Source organism: Amphiura filiformis, chromosome 14 (genome assembly GCF_039555335.1).
Source record: "Amphiura filiformis chromosome 14, Afil_fr2py, whole genome shotgun sequence".
Taxonomy (NCBI): domain Eukaryota; kingdom Metazoa; phylum Echinodermata; class Ophiuroidea; order Amphilepidida; family Amphiuridae; genus Amphiura; species Amphiura filiformis.
Window position 1 is genome coordinate 23,407,701 of NC_092641.1, and position 21,214 is coordinate 23,428,914.

Below are 21,214 nucleotides of genomic sequence, written 5' to 3' on the forward strand. Positions count from 1 at the left end.
ATGCTTATTATTAAAATCAAGAAATACACTGCAGTTGTTAGTTAAAGAAAAAAAAAAAGAAATATATTATAAAACATTTAATATGGGAAATTGGGCTCAAATGAAAAATAAAACTTAATGAAGGAGAAAATTAACAGAATAAAATGCAAGCATGGCCTTTGCCCTAATTGCATACTAAACAATTGAAATACTTGAATTTTTCATGTGAATTTGTGAAAATTTTGTAAAGAACATTTCCTATTATTATAAATGTAATTTTATTTTTTATTTTATAGCAACTCATGCCATAAGTAATTCCATTTGCCTCCCTTTAATTTAAAAGTTTTAAATTTTCTTTAAATTTGAAAAGGATTGCATTTAGAAACCTATTTTAATTTCCTAAATAAAACAAAATTTTTTTTAAAGGATTGCATTAAGAAACACATTTAATTTCCTAATTAGAACAAAAATAAACTACTTCTTATTAATTTTCATATTAAAGGAGTATTTCGCGATCCTAGCATCCTCTATTTATGTCATTTTCATTAGATATCCACGAAAAAACCTATTCCCAAAATTTCAGTTGATTCCGATTTTGCGTTCATGAGTTATGCATGATTATGTGTATTACACTGCTCCATAGACAATGCGTTGTAATTTCGTTCAGGTGCACCAGAACGAAATTCAAATTTCACGATATCTTTGCTAAATGAATTAATCTGCAAGAAATATTTTGTACATAAACATTATGTAGCCAGAGGTTTCCAGTGATATAAAAATCTCAACTTTTGTTTGAGAAAAGTGGGGGGATGAGGCTGTGGATCACGAAATGCCCTTTTAAATAATCTTCATTTTCAAAACAAAGTTTGACAGACAAAACAATAAGTTTTCCAAAAGACTGGACTCAAGTCTACACCAATGGGCAAGTTCAGACAAGTTTCGTTTCCCTTGCCCCTCTGCACTCTGGTCCAAGGACCAAGTCCCATTCAAACTTTTCAGCTCCTTTATTTATTGATTCCAATCTTGAACCAACAAAGAAAAGTTTGATAATGAGCGGTTTGACAACTATTGACAACCACCCAAACTGAGTGGTCCCATAATAGGGCAATAATAATATAGCGATTTCAATAATTTATCAATTGTTCATGGGCAAATAGAATTAAAGATGTCATCAATTCAGTTATCATTTTGGTAACAACAATTCACAAATAAACAGTCAATAGGTCAACAGTTCAACCATCATCTATAAACTCAAAACAATTGATTTTGGTAAAGTGGTTGAGGATATTTGAAGGGAAAACTTTTGTATTGTTGATTCAAAACAAGCTATTTAATATTTGTTAATAAATAAAAAGGCCCTAAACAAATCTATAATAAATAAATAAATAAATAAATAAATAAATAAATAAATAAATAAATAAATAAATAAATAAATAAATAAATAAATAAATAAATAAATAAATAAATAAATAAATAAATAAATAAATTAATTAATTAATTAATTAATTAATTAATTAATAAATAAATAAATAAATAAATTAATTAATTAATTAATTAATTTAAAAAAAAAAATAAATAAATAAATAAATAAATAAATAAATAAATAAATAAATAAATAAATAAATAAATAAATAAATAAATAAATAAATAAATAAATAAATAAATAAATAAAACTAACTAACTAAATAAAGTTACATAATTCTACCCTCTGGCCTCTTCTCAAATTTTTAAATATTATTTGTGTCATTTCACACAATAATAATGAGATAGATCAGCTATTTTTGTTATTATTAACATAAAAAAATGTTTATTCATATGTATAAATTGACATGTGTTGGCAAATTGAATTACAGTAGCTTATCTTGATTATCATTAATCAATATCAATATCTATATGATCGGATGTAAATTGTAAATTAGTATAACTTCCTTTATTAATATTTGTTCTTTAATAATGCTTTTACAGTTTGGTACAAGTTCTAGGAGGCTCAAAGGTGATTTTTAGGAAGTGGAACGATGTCATGTGCTCTTAAAACCACTTTACCTAAAATGTATCTGCTACAATGTACCTTGCCAGCCTGGAAGCCTGGAACTGTTTGGTAACAATTTTGTAGAATTACCCATATACCGTATTTCGTCAAATAGTCGCCCCCCCTCAAATAAACGTCCCCACCACTTTTTTCAACCAAGATGTTTCAAAATGCCGATATTTCCATGCTATCTTGTGTAGTAAGCTTACCAAGTTGCGCACATGGTCGATAATAGTGTCAATAATTGGCGAAAATCTGGATCAGAAACCCGGAAGTGAGCCAGAAGTCAGTGTTTCTAGTTCATAGTTCGTCATTTTAGCGTGTGTTTTTACTTTACCTAATGATTTTAACGGGAATTATTGTTCTAAAATTGACCTTGAATAAACGCCCCCCCTTGGGAAAATGTAACTCCCCCGGGGGCGTTTATTTGACGAAATACAGTAACTTGCGGAGTATTGTTTGTTTTAAGCCTTATTCAAGTTTACTTGTGATTGTGAATTCTTGGAGCATATTGTATTGTTCATGTTCCAATGCTCAAAGGCGATTTTTAGGAAGTGAAACATGTTCAACGTTCCACTTGATGTGGTGACGGTGCGGAGGGCATGCTTCCCCTCGTAAATCATTGCCCCCCCCCTTGGACGTGCCAAAAACCTTTGCCCCACCCCCTTTTGACATGCCAAAATTGTCCTATCATATAATGCGAGCGCAGCGAGCAGGACATTTTTGACATTTTGTTCCTAATGCTTTCCTACACCTTTTTAGGGCGTAATATAGAAGCTGTGCCCAAAATATCTGTGCCAAAATTGCTTGTCCCCCCCTTTTGACCTGCCAAAAATCGCTTATGCCTGCCAAAAATGCTTCCCCCCTTTTGGCCTGCCAAAACATCTTTTCCCCCCTATAATTCACCACCCCAGGGGTACACATTATTATTGCACCACACCTTACACTATTACTTCCTCACATGTTTTACCTTCATTCACTGTTTCAAAAGGGACCAACAATTTTTTTTGCATCAGGCCCCCCCCCCCTTACAATGTTTGTGAACAGTCCCTTACCTTTACCTGTGTGAGGAAACCACATGCTAAACACAAACAAACAATAAAATATATCCATGGTAACAAGCCTTGAAATAACTTTTCTGACTTACATCACTAAATTGCGCTCTACTTTTGAAGTTGATGTGCAATGTCATAACTTGAAAATAAGAGTAAGGTGCAATCAGAGAAGAAATCTTACACTTCCCACAATGCATTTCTTCCATTTCAATGTTCTGTAGGGCCTACTGATGTGCTATCTATCTAGTGCAACATGGGTCGATCCCGGGCCCCGCTCTCCATGCATCCCCGGGTATTCATGCTTGTCGGTGAACTTTAAAAATAACCCGCTTTGCATCTCATTTACATAAAGTTTTTAGGGAAAAACACCCCTTTTATAGCGATTTCACGAATTATTTGCCCTTGGACAATACTCCCATTTTCGCTAAAACGCGAACGATATTTCTAATATACCCTTTTCTGGCAGAAACGCGTAGGCTGCTCGATGAAAATACCCTTTTTTCAATTTCGCGAACACATGGTTTGAAAAAACACCCCTTTTTTGTGTGTTTCGCGAATCGTGTTTCTTCATCTAAAAACACCACTTATTTTGCGAAATTTTTGACGAGCATGAATACCCGCGGATGCACGGAGTGCGGGGGCCGGGGGGGGTCGATAGTCATGAAATGTATCAATGAACAGTGTACATCCAGATCTTACTACATTTTGATACCAAACTTGTGTAAAATGGAATCACAGTAATTGAGAAATTTACGATTGAATTGAATTTGATGCGATTTGAAAAGTTGCAAATTCAGACAGATTAGGCCTACTGTGAAGGTATGAAATTGCATACCGTATCATGTTCCCCCTACCTGAAATGAGTGGCAGTCAGCATGTTCATTTAATTGTTAAGAACCATCCCTGTTTGTGGTCAATTCAAATATGAGAGCATTTGTGATGTGTCATGTCAAAAGGAGACACTTTTGGGCAGGTAATCCATTCTGAGGTTTTTACATATCCTAAATATAGAGATATTTTGCTCCACAACGAAATCGGACATTCCTAAGTGAAGATATTGAGTTCGCAAGTTATGGTATTATAAAATTGAAAATTGAGATATCGGCCTTTAAAAATATTATTGACAATGTTGAGAGTAGGAATTACCTTGAAGAATTTCTCAAAGAATATAAGATGCCAGTTATATTCCGGTCTGAAACTATCAAGACAATATTTTAAACCTTAATAACATCACAAATTCGCAACAAACCCAAATTGTGAAAAAATCACCCCGGGCAGATTTTTGTCTATTTCTCCATTTACGATCCTGCCCAAAAGTGCCTCCTTTTGACATGACACGTCATATTTATGTTTGTATCTCACCATATTACATTTAGTCAATTTCGCAATTATTCTGTCATACAAGTTTGGTTATCAATTTAATTGTGTTCAAAGTTAATATGGCTCCTCAAAAGTATAAAGTGAAGTGGGTACTTTCAGTTTTTTACTTTCTTAGATTTCTTCATATCCTTACCTAAGTCAACTGGGTACAACTGTGTGTTCACGTCCAAGATGAGGTCCATTTTAAAACTCTCACTCTCACAGTGGAGACGGGACACTGAAATTAAACAAAACCACAAAAACACAATAAAATCACATTATCATCACATGATTATCAAAAAAACAAATTAAAGTCACACCTTCCATCATGTGATTGCAGAATTTGAAAAACACCTTTTCACCACATGACAAAATTAATAACAAAAATATGAAAAATATCCTGTGAGTGTCCCTTAAAACGGAAAAACATCCATCAAATGACTATTTTAAATTAAAATTGTTATTTCATATTTTATGCCAATTTAAAAGTGACTTGATATGAAATATTAATGATTGAAGTTCTACTGGACATTCATGATATATTTTTGCATAATAATTAAATTGGAACATATAACACTCAACCAATTAGAACATATAGCACACTTAGCTCAAAATATTTTCTACGATTTATGCAAAACATGCAAATGTGCCTGAAAAGTGAAAACATGTGGAATATTGAAGCTCTTTCCATTCCAGGAAAATCAAGGCATTGGGTGGATATTTTCCTTCCTCAAATAAAGAAATTAACAAAATACTTTAAGGGGTGGGGTATGAACGTTTGGACAGTATTTATTTTGGGACATTAGAGCACATCAGACCTATCGAATTGCATTCTGAATACGAAGCATGTCTTTCTGATATCAAATAATTTTGATTTTTTGAAATTCGCAATTTAATACACATTTTATGGCAAATCATTAAAATTGATATTTTTAATATTTAACAGTACTCGACTCGAAGTAAACTTTATAAATCTGATGACTTATACGTAACGTGTATGTAGGTGGGATGAAATGCCGACGATCAATTGAAAATTTTGACCTTTCATATTGAAGATATGGATTTTTTTTCCCAAAACACCCAAAAAAATAGGTCTTTTTGGGAAAAAATCCATATCTTCAATATAAAAGGTCAAAATTTTCAATTGATCGTCGGCTTTTCCTCCCAGCTACATACACTTTAAGAATATATCATTAGATTTATAAAATTTATTTCGAGGACTGTTAGATATCAAAAATGTGAAAATATCAAATTTTAATAATTTGTCATAAAATTTGTATTATATCGTGAATTTAAAAAATGAAAATTATTTGATATCAGAAAGACATGCTTCAGATTCAGAATGCAATTCGATATGTCTGATGTGCTCTCATGTCCCACAAAAATACTGTCGAAACGCATAATAAACGCTCATTTTAGATCCCTAAAAGGCAATTATGATAAAAGCTGCTTTGTGAGAAATCTAGTTTTAAATCTTCCAAGGAATAGTCAATTTTTTATAGGCCTGCAAAATATCTGCGACAAGGAAACCAACATTGGTTTTACTAGTCTCAAAAACTATGTTAGTGTTTTAGGCCATATGGTAATGTTTTATGACTTGGTTTCAAGCCCAAATGTGTAAGTTAAAAGAGTGATGAAGGTTTCCAAAGTTTGCACAAAAGGCAGCTGTAAAATCAGTACCACAATAAGCTTTCTGTGAATACATAATGAACATTAACAAGTGATATTTTGATACCAAATAACTTTGGATTACCGTAGTACATCCTATTTGTTTCAAGTTTGTAGTTTTTACGTGATCATCATGATGATCAGGATTTGTGCCCTTTTTAGGACCTTTTAGGATTAAAGCTGAGTTGAATCTACCCTAAAACCAACACTTAACTCAAGAATGAAAAAAAAGTGGGTTGAGTATGCATTGTCTGTTGAGAATTTTAATGGTACATGTACAATTCACGGAAAATTGCCACAATTATTTAGTACGAATTATGCAATTATGCTAATTTGAGTCTGATTTTAAAACATTTGAGAGGATAAAAGTAAATTTTGAGGTCAAAATGACAAAACACTCCTTTTGGAGGTCAAAATATAATAAATACACCCAAAAAAGCATCTTGTGCAAATATTGAGAAGTCTGTTAGAGACTAGAGTTGAAATGTACATAAATTGCAAACTCAGTCACATGTATACTGTACCGTACACATTTTAGAAGTTGGATGCAAATTTTAGCTCTAGTAAGTAAAGAAACTGAGCAATATCCACAAGCAATTAACTACAATCAAATCTGAATTCTAATGATTTAAAATTAAAATGTTATTTGGCAAATCACACATACTTGGAGTGATTACTGCCTTTTTAAACAGAGATGCCACTCAGCGTCACTCAAAAAACCTGAAACTGGTGAGACAAACCTGAAATATCATGTGAATGCAGGCAAAAAAGTCCCAAAACGGGCAGAAAATAACTAATAAAAAGGCAGGAATTTGGACTTACAAAAAAACTGAATTCCAGGCTAAAACCTGAAAAGTGCCATCTCTGCTCTAACGGGCCTGAAGAAAAAAACCTGAAAATCAGGGAGAAATCAGGGAAAAGTGCATAAATTTGTGCTAAAAAGCCCCAAATTAGGCTGAAAATAAATTAAAGTGCAGAAATTTGGACCAAAAAAATCTGGAATTCCAGATTAATCCCAAAAACTATCGCCTACTTAAAAACTTTCTAGATACAATTTGTAGAAAGTGAAAACAAGAGTTAAATATAATCACTGGAAGACAGGAAACCATACAGGCTGGTATTACATGAGCTGATGGTGGTATAGAAAGCATTGAAACAAGGAAGAGGGTGTGTGTATCCATGGTGTAATGATAGTTATCTCTTGCCAACATATGGAAGGCTTATGATGACAAGGGAGACAATGGAAGTACATGCCGTGGTCATATTTCCTGTACCAGATACTAGGATCCAAAATATTCTCATCTATTAGTGCACAGTTCTTTAACCCCAATAAATTTATACATTCATTGAATGACCTTTGATATAAAAACTCATCATCTGCAACTTGAGGTCAAATTTTGCACTATGATTGTTTAATTGAGGTTATTGGACTATGCCATTGGGATGAAGCCATTGTGGTCCATAGTGAGATCAAGGCAGATTGCTTTATGTTATGTGCAAGTGAAATTTCAGTTTTAATTTCTAGTTATTGTTGCAAATCTTTTGATTAGTGATACATTTCATTATTCTTTTGTACTATTTTACAAGAACAGTGTTTTCGTATTTGTGTGTGTTTCCATGAAGGCCCGATCTATACGTCACTACTAAACTCAAAGTAAAACAAAGTATAGTTTGTCAGTATGTCAGTATACAAATGACCAAACTGGACATGCTTCAAACAATGGTAATAGTCAGCATAATAACCAAATTTTCTAGAAAATTCTGGTACATGGATGGGTCCCTTTTCAAAATTTTCTTAGCCCAATTTTGCCTTACTGTTGCCAAACTTCTGAAATTTACCCTTAATTTGGGTTGTAAAAACTAAGACAAAAGTGTTAAATTTGACTGGAAATTTTGACTTTTGGTATATAGATGGATCCAAATTTCTTTAAAAATTGGTACAAGGGCATGGCTCGAAAAAGTGGGGAATTTGAGACGCTCATTCCCAGGAAATGATGGTGTTTGGAGGGAAATTCTGGTATTTGGAGGGAAATTGTGTCTTTTTTGTATATAAAAACATGCTATAAATTGTGGGAAATTTAGCTTGCTTCACAGGTAATTTAAATTTTTTCGAGCCCTGTACAAGGGTTTAAATTGGATCCACGTTCAAATTCTCAGCAGCACACACCCCAGTACCCAAACCAAACTTGTGTACCCCTACCCCACTGGGCAAGACCCCAATATTGACAAAGTAATCTATAAACAGATTCTGCCCTGTGCACTTTTTCATCCTTAATAAATTAATAAATTACATGTATTTTGTTTTTTAATTATAATTTTCAGATTCTAACATAGATGGGGTGGGGACTAGCCAATCGCTAAGTGTTGACTTGTTACAGCTCCATTCTTGTTGTTTTTATAATTTTGATGATTAAATTAAAATTTTGTTTCTTTCAGGTAACAGTGCTGTATGCAATGTCAACCCGGTGGGCAAAATTTAAAAATCTAATAAGCGGCTATGGCCAGCCCTCGATTTAAGCAGATTTAAGTCACAATTTGCACTCCTGAACTAAAGTTGCCTGTTGCTAATACAACTTTCAAATTGGGATGAAAACTTACAACTTGCCCTTTTAAAGGTCAAACGAAATTGTATGTATGCCTACAGTAACTTCCTAGAACAGAGCACAATTTTGATAAACAGGTTATTCAAAGTTCTGTCCTAGTATTTCACCCCAGGGCTGTCAACTTTTTGGAATTGCTTGGCGTGAGACAGAGGCGTACCGGGATTTGCCGACTACAGTAGTCGTGTTCACATTGTCGGACGTATGCCCGGCGGAACTTGGTCGGCGCAAGTTGCTAGGAGTAGCGGTAGGTGCTGCCAGGAGAAGGTGCAGTGTGAACGATGGTCAGCGTAAGTTCCGCCAGGCGTACGTCCGACGATTTACTCCTGACAAAGGTCAGGAGTAGCGAGCTGGGTGTAACCTCCAACAGGCGTATTAAGTTGCAATGTAAACACAGATTACGCCTGGCACCCGGAGTAAGTTTGACCTTTTGTTGGTCAGAACTAAGAAATTACATATCGCGTGGTTGATACAGATACAACGGAAGTGGTAGCCAATGTTTACGCCGACCAGAAGTGAATGATAGGTGGAACTCGTCGGCGTAGTGCTAGGAGTAGGCTAGGTGTGGACACGCGGTAGGAATTTTGATCAATGTTAGCGTAAGTTTATGCCAGGTGTAACTCAAAATGTGAACACAACTAATGTTCATTGTGACCTGTGATTATTTGAGCCACGGCCCTCGAGAATCTGAAAAGCGGGGGGACAACAAATTATTTTGATGATGCGTGAGATTTAACTCATTTTCCAGGTGTTTGCGTGAGATTTACTACCAAGGCGTGAGATTATACTACCTTGGCGTGAGACCGTGAGAAAGTGACCCAATGCGTGAGACTCACAGAGTTGACAGCCCTGTTTCACCCTAATGTGGCAGTGACGTCAGTTCGCATTTCCCCGGGGCCCAGCTTCAAAAGCTTCCAAATCACTAGCGTTCGCTCAAAGCGTTGGTTGGTGTGCACACGCTTAAAGACGCTGCATAAATGCGTGTGCGAAACAGCTGCGTCAACACGTTGACGTCATTGCCACGTCAGGGTGAAAAACGGTTTAGGAAATTATATTACATGCTATTGAAGTACAGAGATCAACTTTCAATGATTATTATGTGCTTGGGCCGTACGTCATTGAGTAGGGCCTAGATTGAGTTTGCATAGTACTATAAAATTGATCATTATTTGAGGGGTCAAAAAGTGACCGAGTGCAAAGAGGCTGTGCATACATTGATTTTGTCTGTTCATTTTACTGCTTCTTTTATAGAACAAGCATAGATTGGCGCAATTTGCATACAATAAAAATACATTTCCTTGTTCCTGATTATCAATGATGTTTCAATTCCTAATAGATGAAACAAGAGGGTCACATATACTACAGCTGGTATCCACGGTTACCGTCAACGTAAATAATACAAAGAGCATTTATTGATAAACAATAGAAGAACTATTATTAGGGCCAGCTATATGTGGGTGAGTACTAAGTAATTCGGTGGCACAGATTGGTTGAGGTTCATGCTCACTACATACTTGTGGTATAAATGTTGGTATGAAAAATTGCATGCTCATTGGGACCTCAGCTGTTTAAACTAACTAACTGAAAATAGTATGGTAATGAATAAATGTTCATCCCTCTCAAAAAGCATTATTCCATATAACATTTTAGTCTGTCTTTACAAGGATAACATGGGAATTGCATTGTTTAATGTTGAAATACAGAATATTGGAGATATTCCTGCAAAGTTTGATCATAGGGTTTTATTTTTTTTTATTTTTTTTTTTTTTAAATCTAAACAGCGCAGCGCGCCACTCGGGAAGCCACGGCGTGCCGCATGTGGCGCGTGCGCCGCTATTTGCGGACCCCTGGTATAAGGTATAAGATTAAGTCATGTCTTCCATAGGGGGTGTATGGATTCCAATCGGAATAGCCCATTGGACAAGTAGGATATAAGGAAGTAAAATAAGTGAGCCAAGGGATCTAGTTTGAAGACAATGTCAGTATGATCCACTTTGCATGACACTTACATGACCATGGTGACTGCTGAAGCATCACCTTCATGGGTATGTCTAGACCTTTTCTACTCACAGATTACACATTGGAATTCTTTTGTTCAAATTTTGTTGCTGATGAAGTGATACCTTCATGAAAAAAGTAACTATTTTGTTTAATGCAGACTATAAAATGTCACCTTCATCATGCTATATATGCAACAGGGCTGTCACCTTTTTAAAAATCGCATGGAGTCAGATATCGTTGCAAATTTGAAATCGTTTTTTTTTGCCATAACGCTTGAGAATCTTAAAAAGTGGGAGAGGAGGTAGGGACAAAATAACCCAACTCCAAACTGCACAATGTCCCATGCAAATTAGCTGCTAGGCAAGAGCCTGCCCCCTAGGATATTATGAATTTTGTGCAAATCTGTGCAAATGTCCAAAGTGCTGGATTTTGTATGGATAACAACACTGAAAAGATAGAACAGTGTGGTACACAATAAAGAGATGGTCTTCCAATTTAGCATAAAAATAAGTCCAACAGTACCATACAATGTCATGGCATTGAAAACATGTTTTCCTTTTAAAATATCATTCATCTGGATAAAGTTCTGACATATCGGTATAAAAGAGGTCTGCATTTAGGCCACTAACAGTCAATTTTGAGTTTCCCGTCACATAATTTCTGAAAACAAGTGAGGTAACTTTTTCATTATTTTTCTGCCTTTCATTATATGACCAACACGCATGTAAAATATGTTGTTATTTGCCGCTCACTCACTTGAAGATGGATGTTTAGCCCAAATGAGATTCAAAAGTATATTACAGTCTGCAAGGTCGACAGCAAAATGTATGTTTTGCTTTTTCCACAAAAAAATAAATGGACATTCATCATTTTTTTTGCAAATATAACCAGTTTTTATCGGTATTTTTTGGAAAATCACAATAATGAATTCAAGTGAGGGTAAGAAAATGAAGTGAGGGCGGGTGACGGGAAACTCAAAATCGACTTTGATTGGCCTTAAGGTAGCTGCCTCGGATACAACACCCTTGTAGAAAAATAGCTCCTGTGTCTGATCAATCAGGTCTATTCATTTAAATCTTTAACATAACAAAGAAAAGTATTTTCCCCACCTATTTTAAGAGTCTTATAAGAATTGTAACAATTCTTATGTTTTTCTTTATTTTTTGAACATTCCCTTAATTTTGACAGTTTTTGATTTTTTTTGCCCACTTAGGAAGGAGCTATGGTTACCAAACTTTCAGGGATGGTATATAAGCAATATCTAAATTCTCTCGTCAGTTTTTTCCAATTAAGTGTTTCTATTTTAAGCTACAGTGTTTCTAACATTCCCTAAAATTATTTTTTCCATTTTTAATTTTAGGGAATGTTAGAAACACTGTAGCTTAAAATAGAAACACTTAATTGGAAAAAACTGACGAGAGAATTTAGATATTAATCTTATTTACCATCCCTGAAAGTTTGGTAACCATAGCACCCTTCCCTGTTGGCTAAAAAAATCCTAGAATTTAGGTAATTTAGTGTTTCTAGAAAAAATCAAAAAATCATAAAAAAGTACCAACATTCCTGTTAAATATATACTTAAGTAACACTAAGTTAGAAAATAAACTTGGTTTGTATTATTCTGTGATATATTGGCAGCAAAATGAAACTTAAAATTTTTATATACAACTGCTATAAAGGAGAGAAAAATCAGTTTTAATAAAATATTTGTTTTAAAAAATGTTGCTATTTTGAGAAATTGGCAAAGTGCCAAAAGCCCTTCCCTGTAGTAATTCAATGGGATTTTGAGATGACAAAAAAATTAAAACTTGGCAAGTAAGGTTTTCTCATCAATACACACATCCTATATCATTTTCAAGGAGTTCTGAGCATGACACCGTAGCCGATACAGCCACCTTAAGTGAGGTTGGATTATAATTCAATTTATGCTATTTGTCCTAATTAGCACATTGGGCACTGAAGCAAGACTTGACGATATGTGACCCACCTTGGTCTGGGGCGGACATTTTAAAAATGAATTTAGAAGAGCAGCAACGACATCACTTGCATTACATTCCAGATTTTAAATCTACATCATATGCAAAATTTGAGGAAATTCGCACGAGTCCATTTTATTTTAGGGCCATTTGTCTATAACTGGTCTTTACATGTAGCCCTATGGAGAGAGTGCCTGTTGAGGGCGCTATAACCCCCATTTTAGGAACAAAAATGTGATTTAAAAAAAAACGGACTCGTGCAAATTTTCTACAATTTTCAGAGTATGTAGTATGAACATGTAGAAATATAATCAAGTACTTGCCTTACCTGCTCTTCTCCAAAAAAATAAAAAGTCCTATACCTCAATGATAATGAAACCTAGGTGTCGACCTGCTACCACAAAATGAGCGTAAAATCGCACAGGAAAATTTTTGAGACACCTGGCTGCTGATGAGTTGATGTTCTTTGTTTGCCGCGCACCTGTACAAGCTATAGTACATCCTTCGTGAATGGCTTTAACAGGTGTGTGTGAAACAAAGAACACCAACGCCGCAGAAAGAACGTCTCGAAACTACCAACTTGCGACTTTAAGCTCATTTCATACTAGGTCACATATCAGTGCAAAGTCTCCATTCAATAGTACAAGGCAATTTTACAATGGTTGAAAATCATTTTTTCACTCAAAACCTGTATCATTGTGGGAGCATGTCAAATGAGTTGACCAAGTATGGTATTGATTGTGGTTTCTAAGTTTTACCAAATACAAAGCCCAGGCCTGATAAAATGTGGAATTCAGGAAGAAAATAATTCCAGGGAATTTTGGGATTTTAAAAGAAATTTGGGGATTTGGAGCCTTTGGAAAGAAATTTTGTTTCCCAATTAAAGGGGCATTTCGTGAACCACAGCCTCATCCCCCCCACTTTTCCCAAAAAAAGTTGAGATTTTTACACCACTGGATACCTCTGGCTACATAATGTTTATGATCAAATATTTCTTGCAGATTAATTCGTTTAGCAAAAATATCGTCAAATTTGAATTTCGTTCTGGTGCACCAGAACGAAATTACAACGCATTGTCTATGGAGCAGTGTAATACACATAATCATGCATAACTCGCATAAACGCAAAATCGGAATCAACTGAAATTTTGGAAATAAGCTTTTTTCGTGGATATCTACTGAAAATGTCATAAAAAGAGGATGCTAGGATCACAAAATCCTCCTTTAATGATACATGGGAAATTGTTGCTAAATTTAGTATGTTTCTTGAAATGAAATTTGGCTATTTTCCCAGGAAATTAACATTTTCCCCAGCACAAAGCTGACTTCACCAGCACTGCTCATGAATGCTCTTACTGTGTACAAGTGACAATGGACAATGCGACTACTAGTCACAAAGGTATCCTAGTTTCCTATGCCCATGTTCGTTAGACCAATAACCTAATTATATAGATCTACAAGTAATTAATATTTGACAGTTGACAAAAATCCACAAGCCAATGCATTAAAGGGAATCTGTACCATAAACTAATCAATGGCTATATAGTTGCGGCAATAATAAAAACGACAAGCAGTAAAAGTCCCAAGCTTATATACGACCAAATAAAGGAGAAATTCTTAATTCCTTACGACGATTAGCGGTGAGTTTGCGATCCATGGTGGCTGCCATATTGATACCCGATGTATTTTTATTACGCTGTAACGGTACCCGATTTTGAAACCAGCGAAATCCGTGCCACAAGCCTCGTCCCTCGTGAACTTTGGTGACACGGCGAATACTACCAAAGTTCAGATTCAACATTCGTTCAAAAGAAAACGCGACAATTTTTACACATAAAACTACAGAAGAACATTGTGTATTTTAAGTAATATTTATGATCAACAATGTCTTTTGAGAACGAAAAGTAAAAACAGCACTAAAACCAAAATTAAGCTGTAGGGGTCATGAATGCCATACAGCAACACACGCTTTCGCTGTGGGTCTGTGTGAAAGGTTACACTACCGTTTGTGGCAGAAAGGATTCACAAGCAGCTATCAGGGCGGCTCCCTTGAATCGCAGAAACAAAGGATTAAAAGTGCTTTTTCTTTGTTAGGAATATTCCGAAATTCATATAGAGCGTCTGGTATGTTTAATTTAGGGGTATATAACTATATTAAGCCATTGATTAGTTTATGGTACAGATTTCCTTTAATTCACAGAGTTTGTTGAATCATAGATACTATTTGAACTTGACACCATTGATGATATCACAGTATCTTCTCCGTCCATGTCAAGACTAATATTAGCACCCACAGGTATGCAGAACAGGTAGATACCACATGGATCATAACTTCATTTTACTTATTCATCACTGAAGATGACATTTAGTCCGTCCCTAGAGAACCACTAAATCAATGGGCTATTATATTTAAAATCCGCACTCCCCCTGTGGAAGATTTTGGAAATACAAATGTATGTCCCACAGGAGGAGTATGAATTTCAAACGGAATTAACTCACCCTCCCTCTGCGCTAGAATCAGGTTGATTATCGAATCTTTCTCCGAGGGTGTATGAAAATCAAATGGAGCTGTCTAATGTGCCAAATCCAATTGAAAATCATACTCCCCCAGTGGAACATATTTCCAAAATCTTCCACAGGGGTAGTGTGGATTTTAAATGGAATAGCCCAATATTAAGCATATCTGTACTAATTTACATATCTACATTTCATAAATAGCTATGAAAAGTACGGTACCGATACGGTACCGATAGTTTCATATGGGAAATATGGCCATTTTGGCCTGTTGATAACAATACACTTTTATTATTCATGCTTTTATTTTACTTACTCTCATAACTGTCCTCGACTGACCCATTGTTATTATTAATTAGATGAAAAATTCACAAAGCCAGCCAACAATTGTTGAATCACAGATCTAGAGGTAGTTGAATCACTCGGATTTGAATAAAGCATCATTGGTGAAATCATAGAGCCCACATTTTGTCCTGAGGTTTCCGATTGGAGCGAGCCGGCCGGTCGGTTGAAGGAATGCTGACGGAGAAGCATGTAGGTAGGCTATTAATAGCACACACATCACAGCCCACTCATTCATCTATTATAATAACTAGTATCATCATCTACATCATAGTGGCCGGCACACCTTATGTGGTTCTACTGTACATGTGGTACATGTATCATCCTCTGCATGCATCACTCCCAGTCATCACCAATGTTATCTGATCCTCAAAGCACAAAATCTGAACCAAAACACAGCATTTTACACCTCAAAATCATGTTTTTCTGATTAATTTTGCAGGTTAGCCAGACTGTGTGGCGATTCCTCGAGACTTCCCAGCTGATGAACGGTCATCATCCTTTTCAGTCACAAGCACGAGGGGAGAAAAGTTCTCAATGAAGGATGGTTCATGAATATTCATGAACCATCTGGCCCCCAGCATTCATTACAAGGCTAATACCATTTTACCACAGGGGTGGGACAAAATATGCTACATTTTATCCAATGCTAAAGCAGAATTCTAACATTAAAATTATAATTTTGACAAGTGTATACATTAAACAATGCTAAATACCTTTCAATCAATACCTAACATATAAATTCATTTTTAATCAATATCAAAATGAGCAAATACAAAGTTGCTGTTAAAACCTCATTACCCACAACTAAAAGTCCCCACCCCACCCTAATTTAATAGCATCATCCACAAATGCACATGCTATCATCCAAGCTACATGAACCATTCCACATACACAAGGACTTAGGCTCTGGTTATGATGGAATCAGTACTTCTGTAGTAAGCCGTATCATCCACGAGAGGTACACCATCTATTACACCATATCATATCCCGATGAACTTTTCATCTGGTGATGATGCAGCTGTGTGCATCATCTCCAGTGGTCAAGTGTTCTCTATACATCATCACATAACACTCAAGAACAATGTCGTAGGCTGGAGAAAGCATAGTGACGAGGTTAAAAATAAAATCTGACTCACACACCTGGGTGATTCATAGGTTTGCCAAGTACCCTGTGTTTTCTCCCATCTGTTATCTGTAGCATCAGACGATGCAATGGGAATCAGCAAAACAGCAGCCAATCAAAATGGTTTTCATAAATGGTCAATTTTTACCTGAGACAAATATTGCATAAAATCTATGACTTAAACAAGTCATTAGTGGTTATTGAGCTTGTTAAGATTTGATGATTGATGATACATAATCTTGGTATTCTGCCAACTCCCTGGTAATTAAACAAGCTAATAATGAAACAAAATGTCAATGACACCCACCCCAAAAATAAAAAGGCCCTTAAATTTATCGCAATGGGCTAATCCATTTAAATTCCACACACCCCCTGTGGAAGATTTTGCAAATATCTTCCACAGGGGAGTATGAATTTCAAATGGAATTATCTCATTGATCAACTCTATTTGAAACTCACCCTCCCTCTGTGGAAGATTCAGATAGAATCTTTCTCAGAGGGTGTATAAAATCCAAATGGAGCTGCTTAATGTGTTCATTCTCCCTATGTAGAAGATATTTCAAACATCTTGTGTGGACTTTAAATGGAACAGTCCCATTACATCATAAGATCAGCTACTTGTTCCACTTAAAAATCTTCGTTTTGAATTTTTAGAAAATGTTGAAATTCTTTTCTAGTTCTTGAATTTTGCTTCAACATCTCTCATAATGGTAAGAGTTTCATCACAGATTCATCTGTGGTTTCATGTAGTGCTGTGTGAGTCATCATTATTTAAAGGAGTTAAGATTTAGGGTTAGGATATATGGTTCAGTGACAAGCAGGATTTTGAAAGGGGGGAGGTGGGTCTCAATTTCCCCTGACTGCTCAAAATTTGTTGACTCGCTTCGCTTCCATAAGGGAAAGAAGAAACAATAAAGAAGAGAAGATGAACACAGAAGTCAGTTAGTACCCCCGGGATTCGAACCTCAGACCCCTCGAATGAGTTGCTGAAGATCACAGACATATAGAAAAGGGGGTCTCGCTGGCCCGGCCAGTGATTCCCTGGGTATGACTTAGGCTAGGCTGATTGCATCATCACATCACATGCACCAGCAGTCGGGCAGTGGTTTTCATAGTCAGCTTTAGCAGTCCGGTCCGACTGCCTGATCAGGAAGTACTGCCGAATCAGGCAGTATGTTGCCGAGTCAGGCAGTATGGTATCCCACAATGCAATGCTCTATTTCAAATAGAGCATCTTTTAATATACCGTTATTTCTTGGTTTAGAGTAAAGAAGTAGGTAAAATATATAAAATTTTCAATGAATGTACAATTAGTAGTAATTTTTCATCAATTTTAGTTAAAATAAAGTTAATTTGCATATTTAAATCGAATTTTTTAAAAACCGTTAGAAATTGTTTTGTTATTTAAATTATTTTTCTCCCGGTGGAATTTTTTTTTTTTTTTTTTGAAAAATTGTCAACTTACATGTAGCTTATGTGTGTCAAAGTAAAATTTCCCCCGATCTTTTATAAAATCACCATGAACAATTTAGTCCTTAGTCTATCGAATTCGGAAGGGTTACCAAAGCCTGTGTTACCTAACTCGGCAACATGCTGCCTGATTCGGCAGTACTTCCTGATCAGGCAGTCGGACCGGACTGTTTAGTGAGTTTCAGTCTGTTTTTTTAATAGCCTACTTTACTTAGTAGGTAATGGGGCTAGGATGATACTGCACAAGAACAAATAAACACAATGGGGAACGATTGCTCGCTCCAAGAGGAAACTGAATATATTTAATAAGAAAGAGTGAACAGTTTACCAACCCAAAGTGTTAAAATTAAACGAGACAACAAATAAACACAAATGCCAACCAACACACAACCCAACTTGGAAAAAAAGCAAGGGAATGTGCCGGCATGGGATTTGAACGGGCACGACCTACCGATCTCTAGACAGACACCCGGACACTCTATCCATTAAGCTACCAGCTCCCACTGATAAACGCTGGGTCTAATGTGAGCAGTCGTAGTATACAATATGAATCCCATCATTCCCATGCCATGCCCTTTCTTTCTTTCTTACTTTGAAAGGGCAAACTGTTTGTACATATGTAATTTTGTCTCCATTGTACATACGTTCTTATCAATTCATTATTGATGATATCTAGAAAAAACAGGTAAAAAAAAAGGTAGGGATAGGCAGGCTATTCCAGTTGAAATCCATACACGCTATGGAAAACATGACCATAATCTTCAACACAGGGAGTGTGAATTTCAAATGGAGTTACCTGAATTCAATTTGAAATCTACACCACATGTGTAGGAGAATACTGCCATGTCTTCCATAGGGGGTGTATGGATTTCAACTGGAACAGTCTGGTCAAGATTGGTAGAGTAACAGACAAAGAGAGTCGGAGGGAGACATCCAAAATAAACGGACAAAGCAATAACGCTTCTTTTGCCCAGGCTTTTGGTTTGAATATATTTGAAGGGCCAAACCCCTAAAGACCAGTGTGCCAACTGCAAATATTAAAATAATTTTGATCTTAACTTGTTATATTTGATTTCATGCATTAATTATATCATTGATTTAATGATTTGTCAAAATATGACACCCTTACCATAAAGAATATTCAATTTCATTACTTGATCAATTTAGTCAAAATCGGATGTATACCCATATTTGGGAATCGGAAGTGGTTCAGACAGGTGGGAGGGCGTTGCTTTTTTAACTTCCTCCTAATTCTCTCCACAAATAGCTGCTGTTGTGTCTACATCTCACTTGAAATGGTCATCTTTAAGCTTAATTTTAGTAAAATACAATTTTCCATGGTCGATTAACAATTGCTATGCATGTGTTTCATTTTATTTCAGTCACTTTTAAAAACCCATACTTGAATTACTCCTTTCAAACTTGACTTTTTGGCATATTTGTAATGTTTAAACACTTCCTAACTTACACCTAAATGGATTCAGCCAAATTGGTTGTGTTTATCATGTCAACAGAGCAATTTTGACACAATGTCGAATACAGACATTAAAGTCTCCCACAGAACTCTGCGTAAAACGGCCAAAATGACCAGTGGGATGGTTTCTTACACTTTACCTTGTTATTTTGGCTTAAAATGGACAGAAACTTCTCCTGACAGTTATTGCTAACATTATTTCAGCATTTTGAGTACAAAATTAATATTGGATAGAAATCATACATAATGGCTTTAAAGTCTACACAAAAAAAAATTCAAAGACTGTTTTTCCAGTTTAAACATTTACCTGAATAGCGTTTTTTTCTTCTGTATTTCTTTTTCATGTTATTTTTGTGTGGTTTTTTTTCAATAAAATTTACTAGTACATTTTAAATTGAAATGACCTTTGAATGTGTTGGATACTAAAACATATACTTCAACTTTAGAGCTATGCTTGTTGTTCAAGTTGAATTGAGTTTATTGAATTGAGCCACTGTAAATGAGGCTACTAGCTCTGTTGCCATACACATTACATGTGCGTAAGCACTGATTGGCAGAGCTGCATGCGGAGTGAAGGAGCCCTGGATATCGAGTGAGATCAGAGCCTGATTTGGACAATGACATCATCATAGATGAAATATAATTTACATAAAACCACAACATTTAATATCATCACTGGTTGAGATGAAGATGGAGACAAACATCCATCTTAAAGACAAGACTCTGGGGAGGGGGTATTCTCAGTGGAATATCTTAGGAACAGGTCACAAAATGCTTCAAAACTTTTCTGAATGTCAAGAAAATACCAAAATAGTACGGTACTCATATTTTTGAAGTCAAATTTGCCAATTCCACAAATTTTGATAATTAGCTTCATTATAATTTAAAAATCATGTCACCACAATTTTCATGGACAGTTTTAAGAATCCCAGTGACCCCCATATCCCCATTATCCCATCCCACACAGACACAGACCACCCTCCTTAAATGGGCTATTCCAGTTTAAATCCATACACCCCCTACAGAAGAGACATGACCTTAATCTCCAATACATGGAGTATGAATTTCAAATGTAGTTACCCATTCAGGTAACCCCATTTGAAATTCACATTCCCTGCATGAAAGAGAATTAATTTAATCATCCATTGGGGGTGTGTGGATTTCAACCAGAATATTCACCCAATGGACAAACTGGGAGAAAAGGACCTAGAGAGGGGGTGAAGCAATCACTGCAGGCTACGCAGGCCTTGCGATATACCCAACACAGAGTGCACAATACCCTGCACAAGTACTGCACAGCAATGTAGGTGAGCAGCAGAGTGACATCATAACTCCCAATTTGGACCATGACATCACTTGATTTACATAAAACCACAAAATTATCATCTGGGCTGGTCATGAAATTATATTGTGCGCTTAGCTTTGATTGAATTGACTCGCTTTATGAATTGGACAATAATTTGTTTTCATAATGAAAGTGGTATTGTACATGGATCATAATTTTGTTTACGGGTAGAAATGGTCTTGAGCTTGATGAGGGTAGCAATTAGCTTAGCAAAACATATTATGGAAGGGAAATTTCAATTTCTTTACAATACATGTACCGAAAGAATAAATATGAA

At 35.6% G+C, this 21,214-nt stretch overlaps 1 protein-coding gene across 2 annotated transcripts in view; it reads right to left on the reverse strand.

The window, feature by feature from the left end:
* Window positions 1-21,214, reverse strand: part of LOC140169851 (DNA-directed RNA polymerases I, II, and III subunit RPABC3-like) — an 87,390-nt gene that overhangs the window by 47,765 nt on the left and 18,411 nt on the right. Inside the window, exons 1-2 of one of the 2 annotated variants that reach the window (XM_072193163.1) lie at window positions 15,497-15,968; window positions 4,577-4,660 (exon numbers count right to left, since the gene is read on the reverse strand). In XM_072193163.1, coding sequence (XP_072049264.1) covers window positions 4,577-4,660; window position 15,497 — 85 coding nt within the window. In that variant the 5' untranslated portion in view covers window positions 15,498-15,968. Of the gene's footprint in view, window positions 1-4,576; window positions 4,661-15,496; window positions 15,969-21,214 lie in introns of those variants that run through there. The other variant, XM_072193162.1, reaches the window with a different exon arrangement.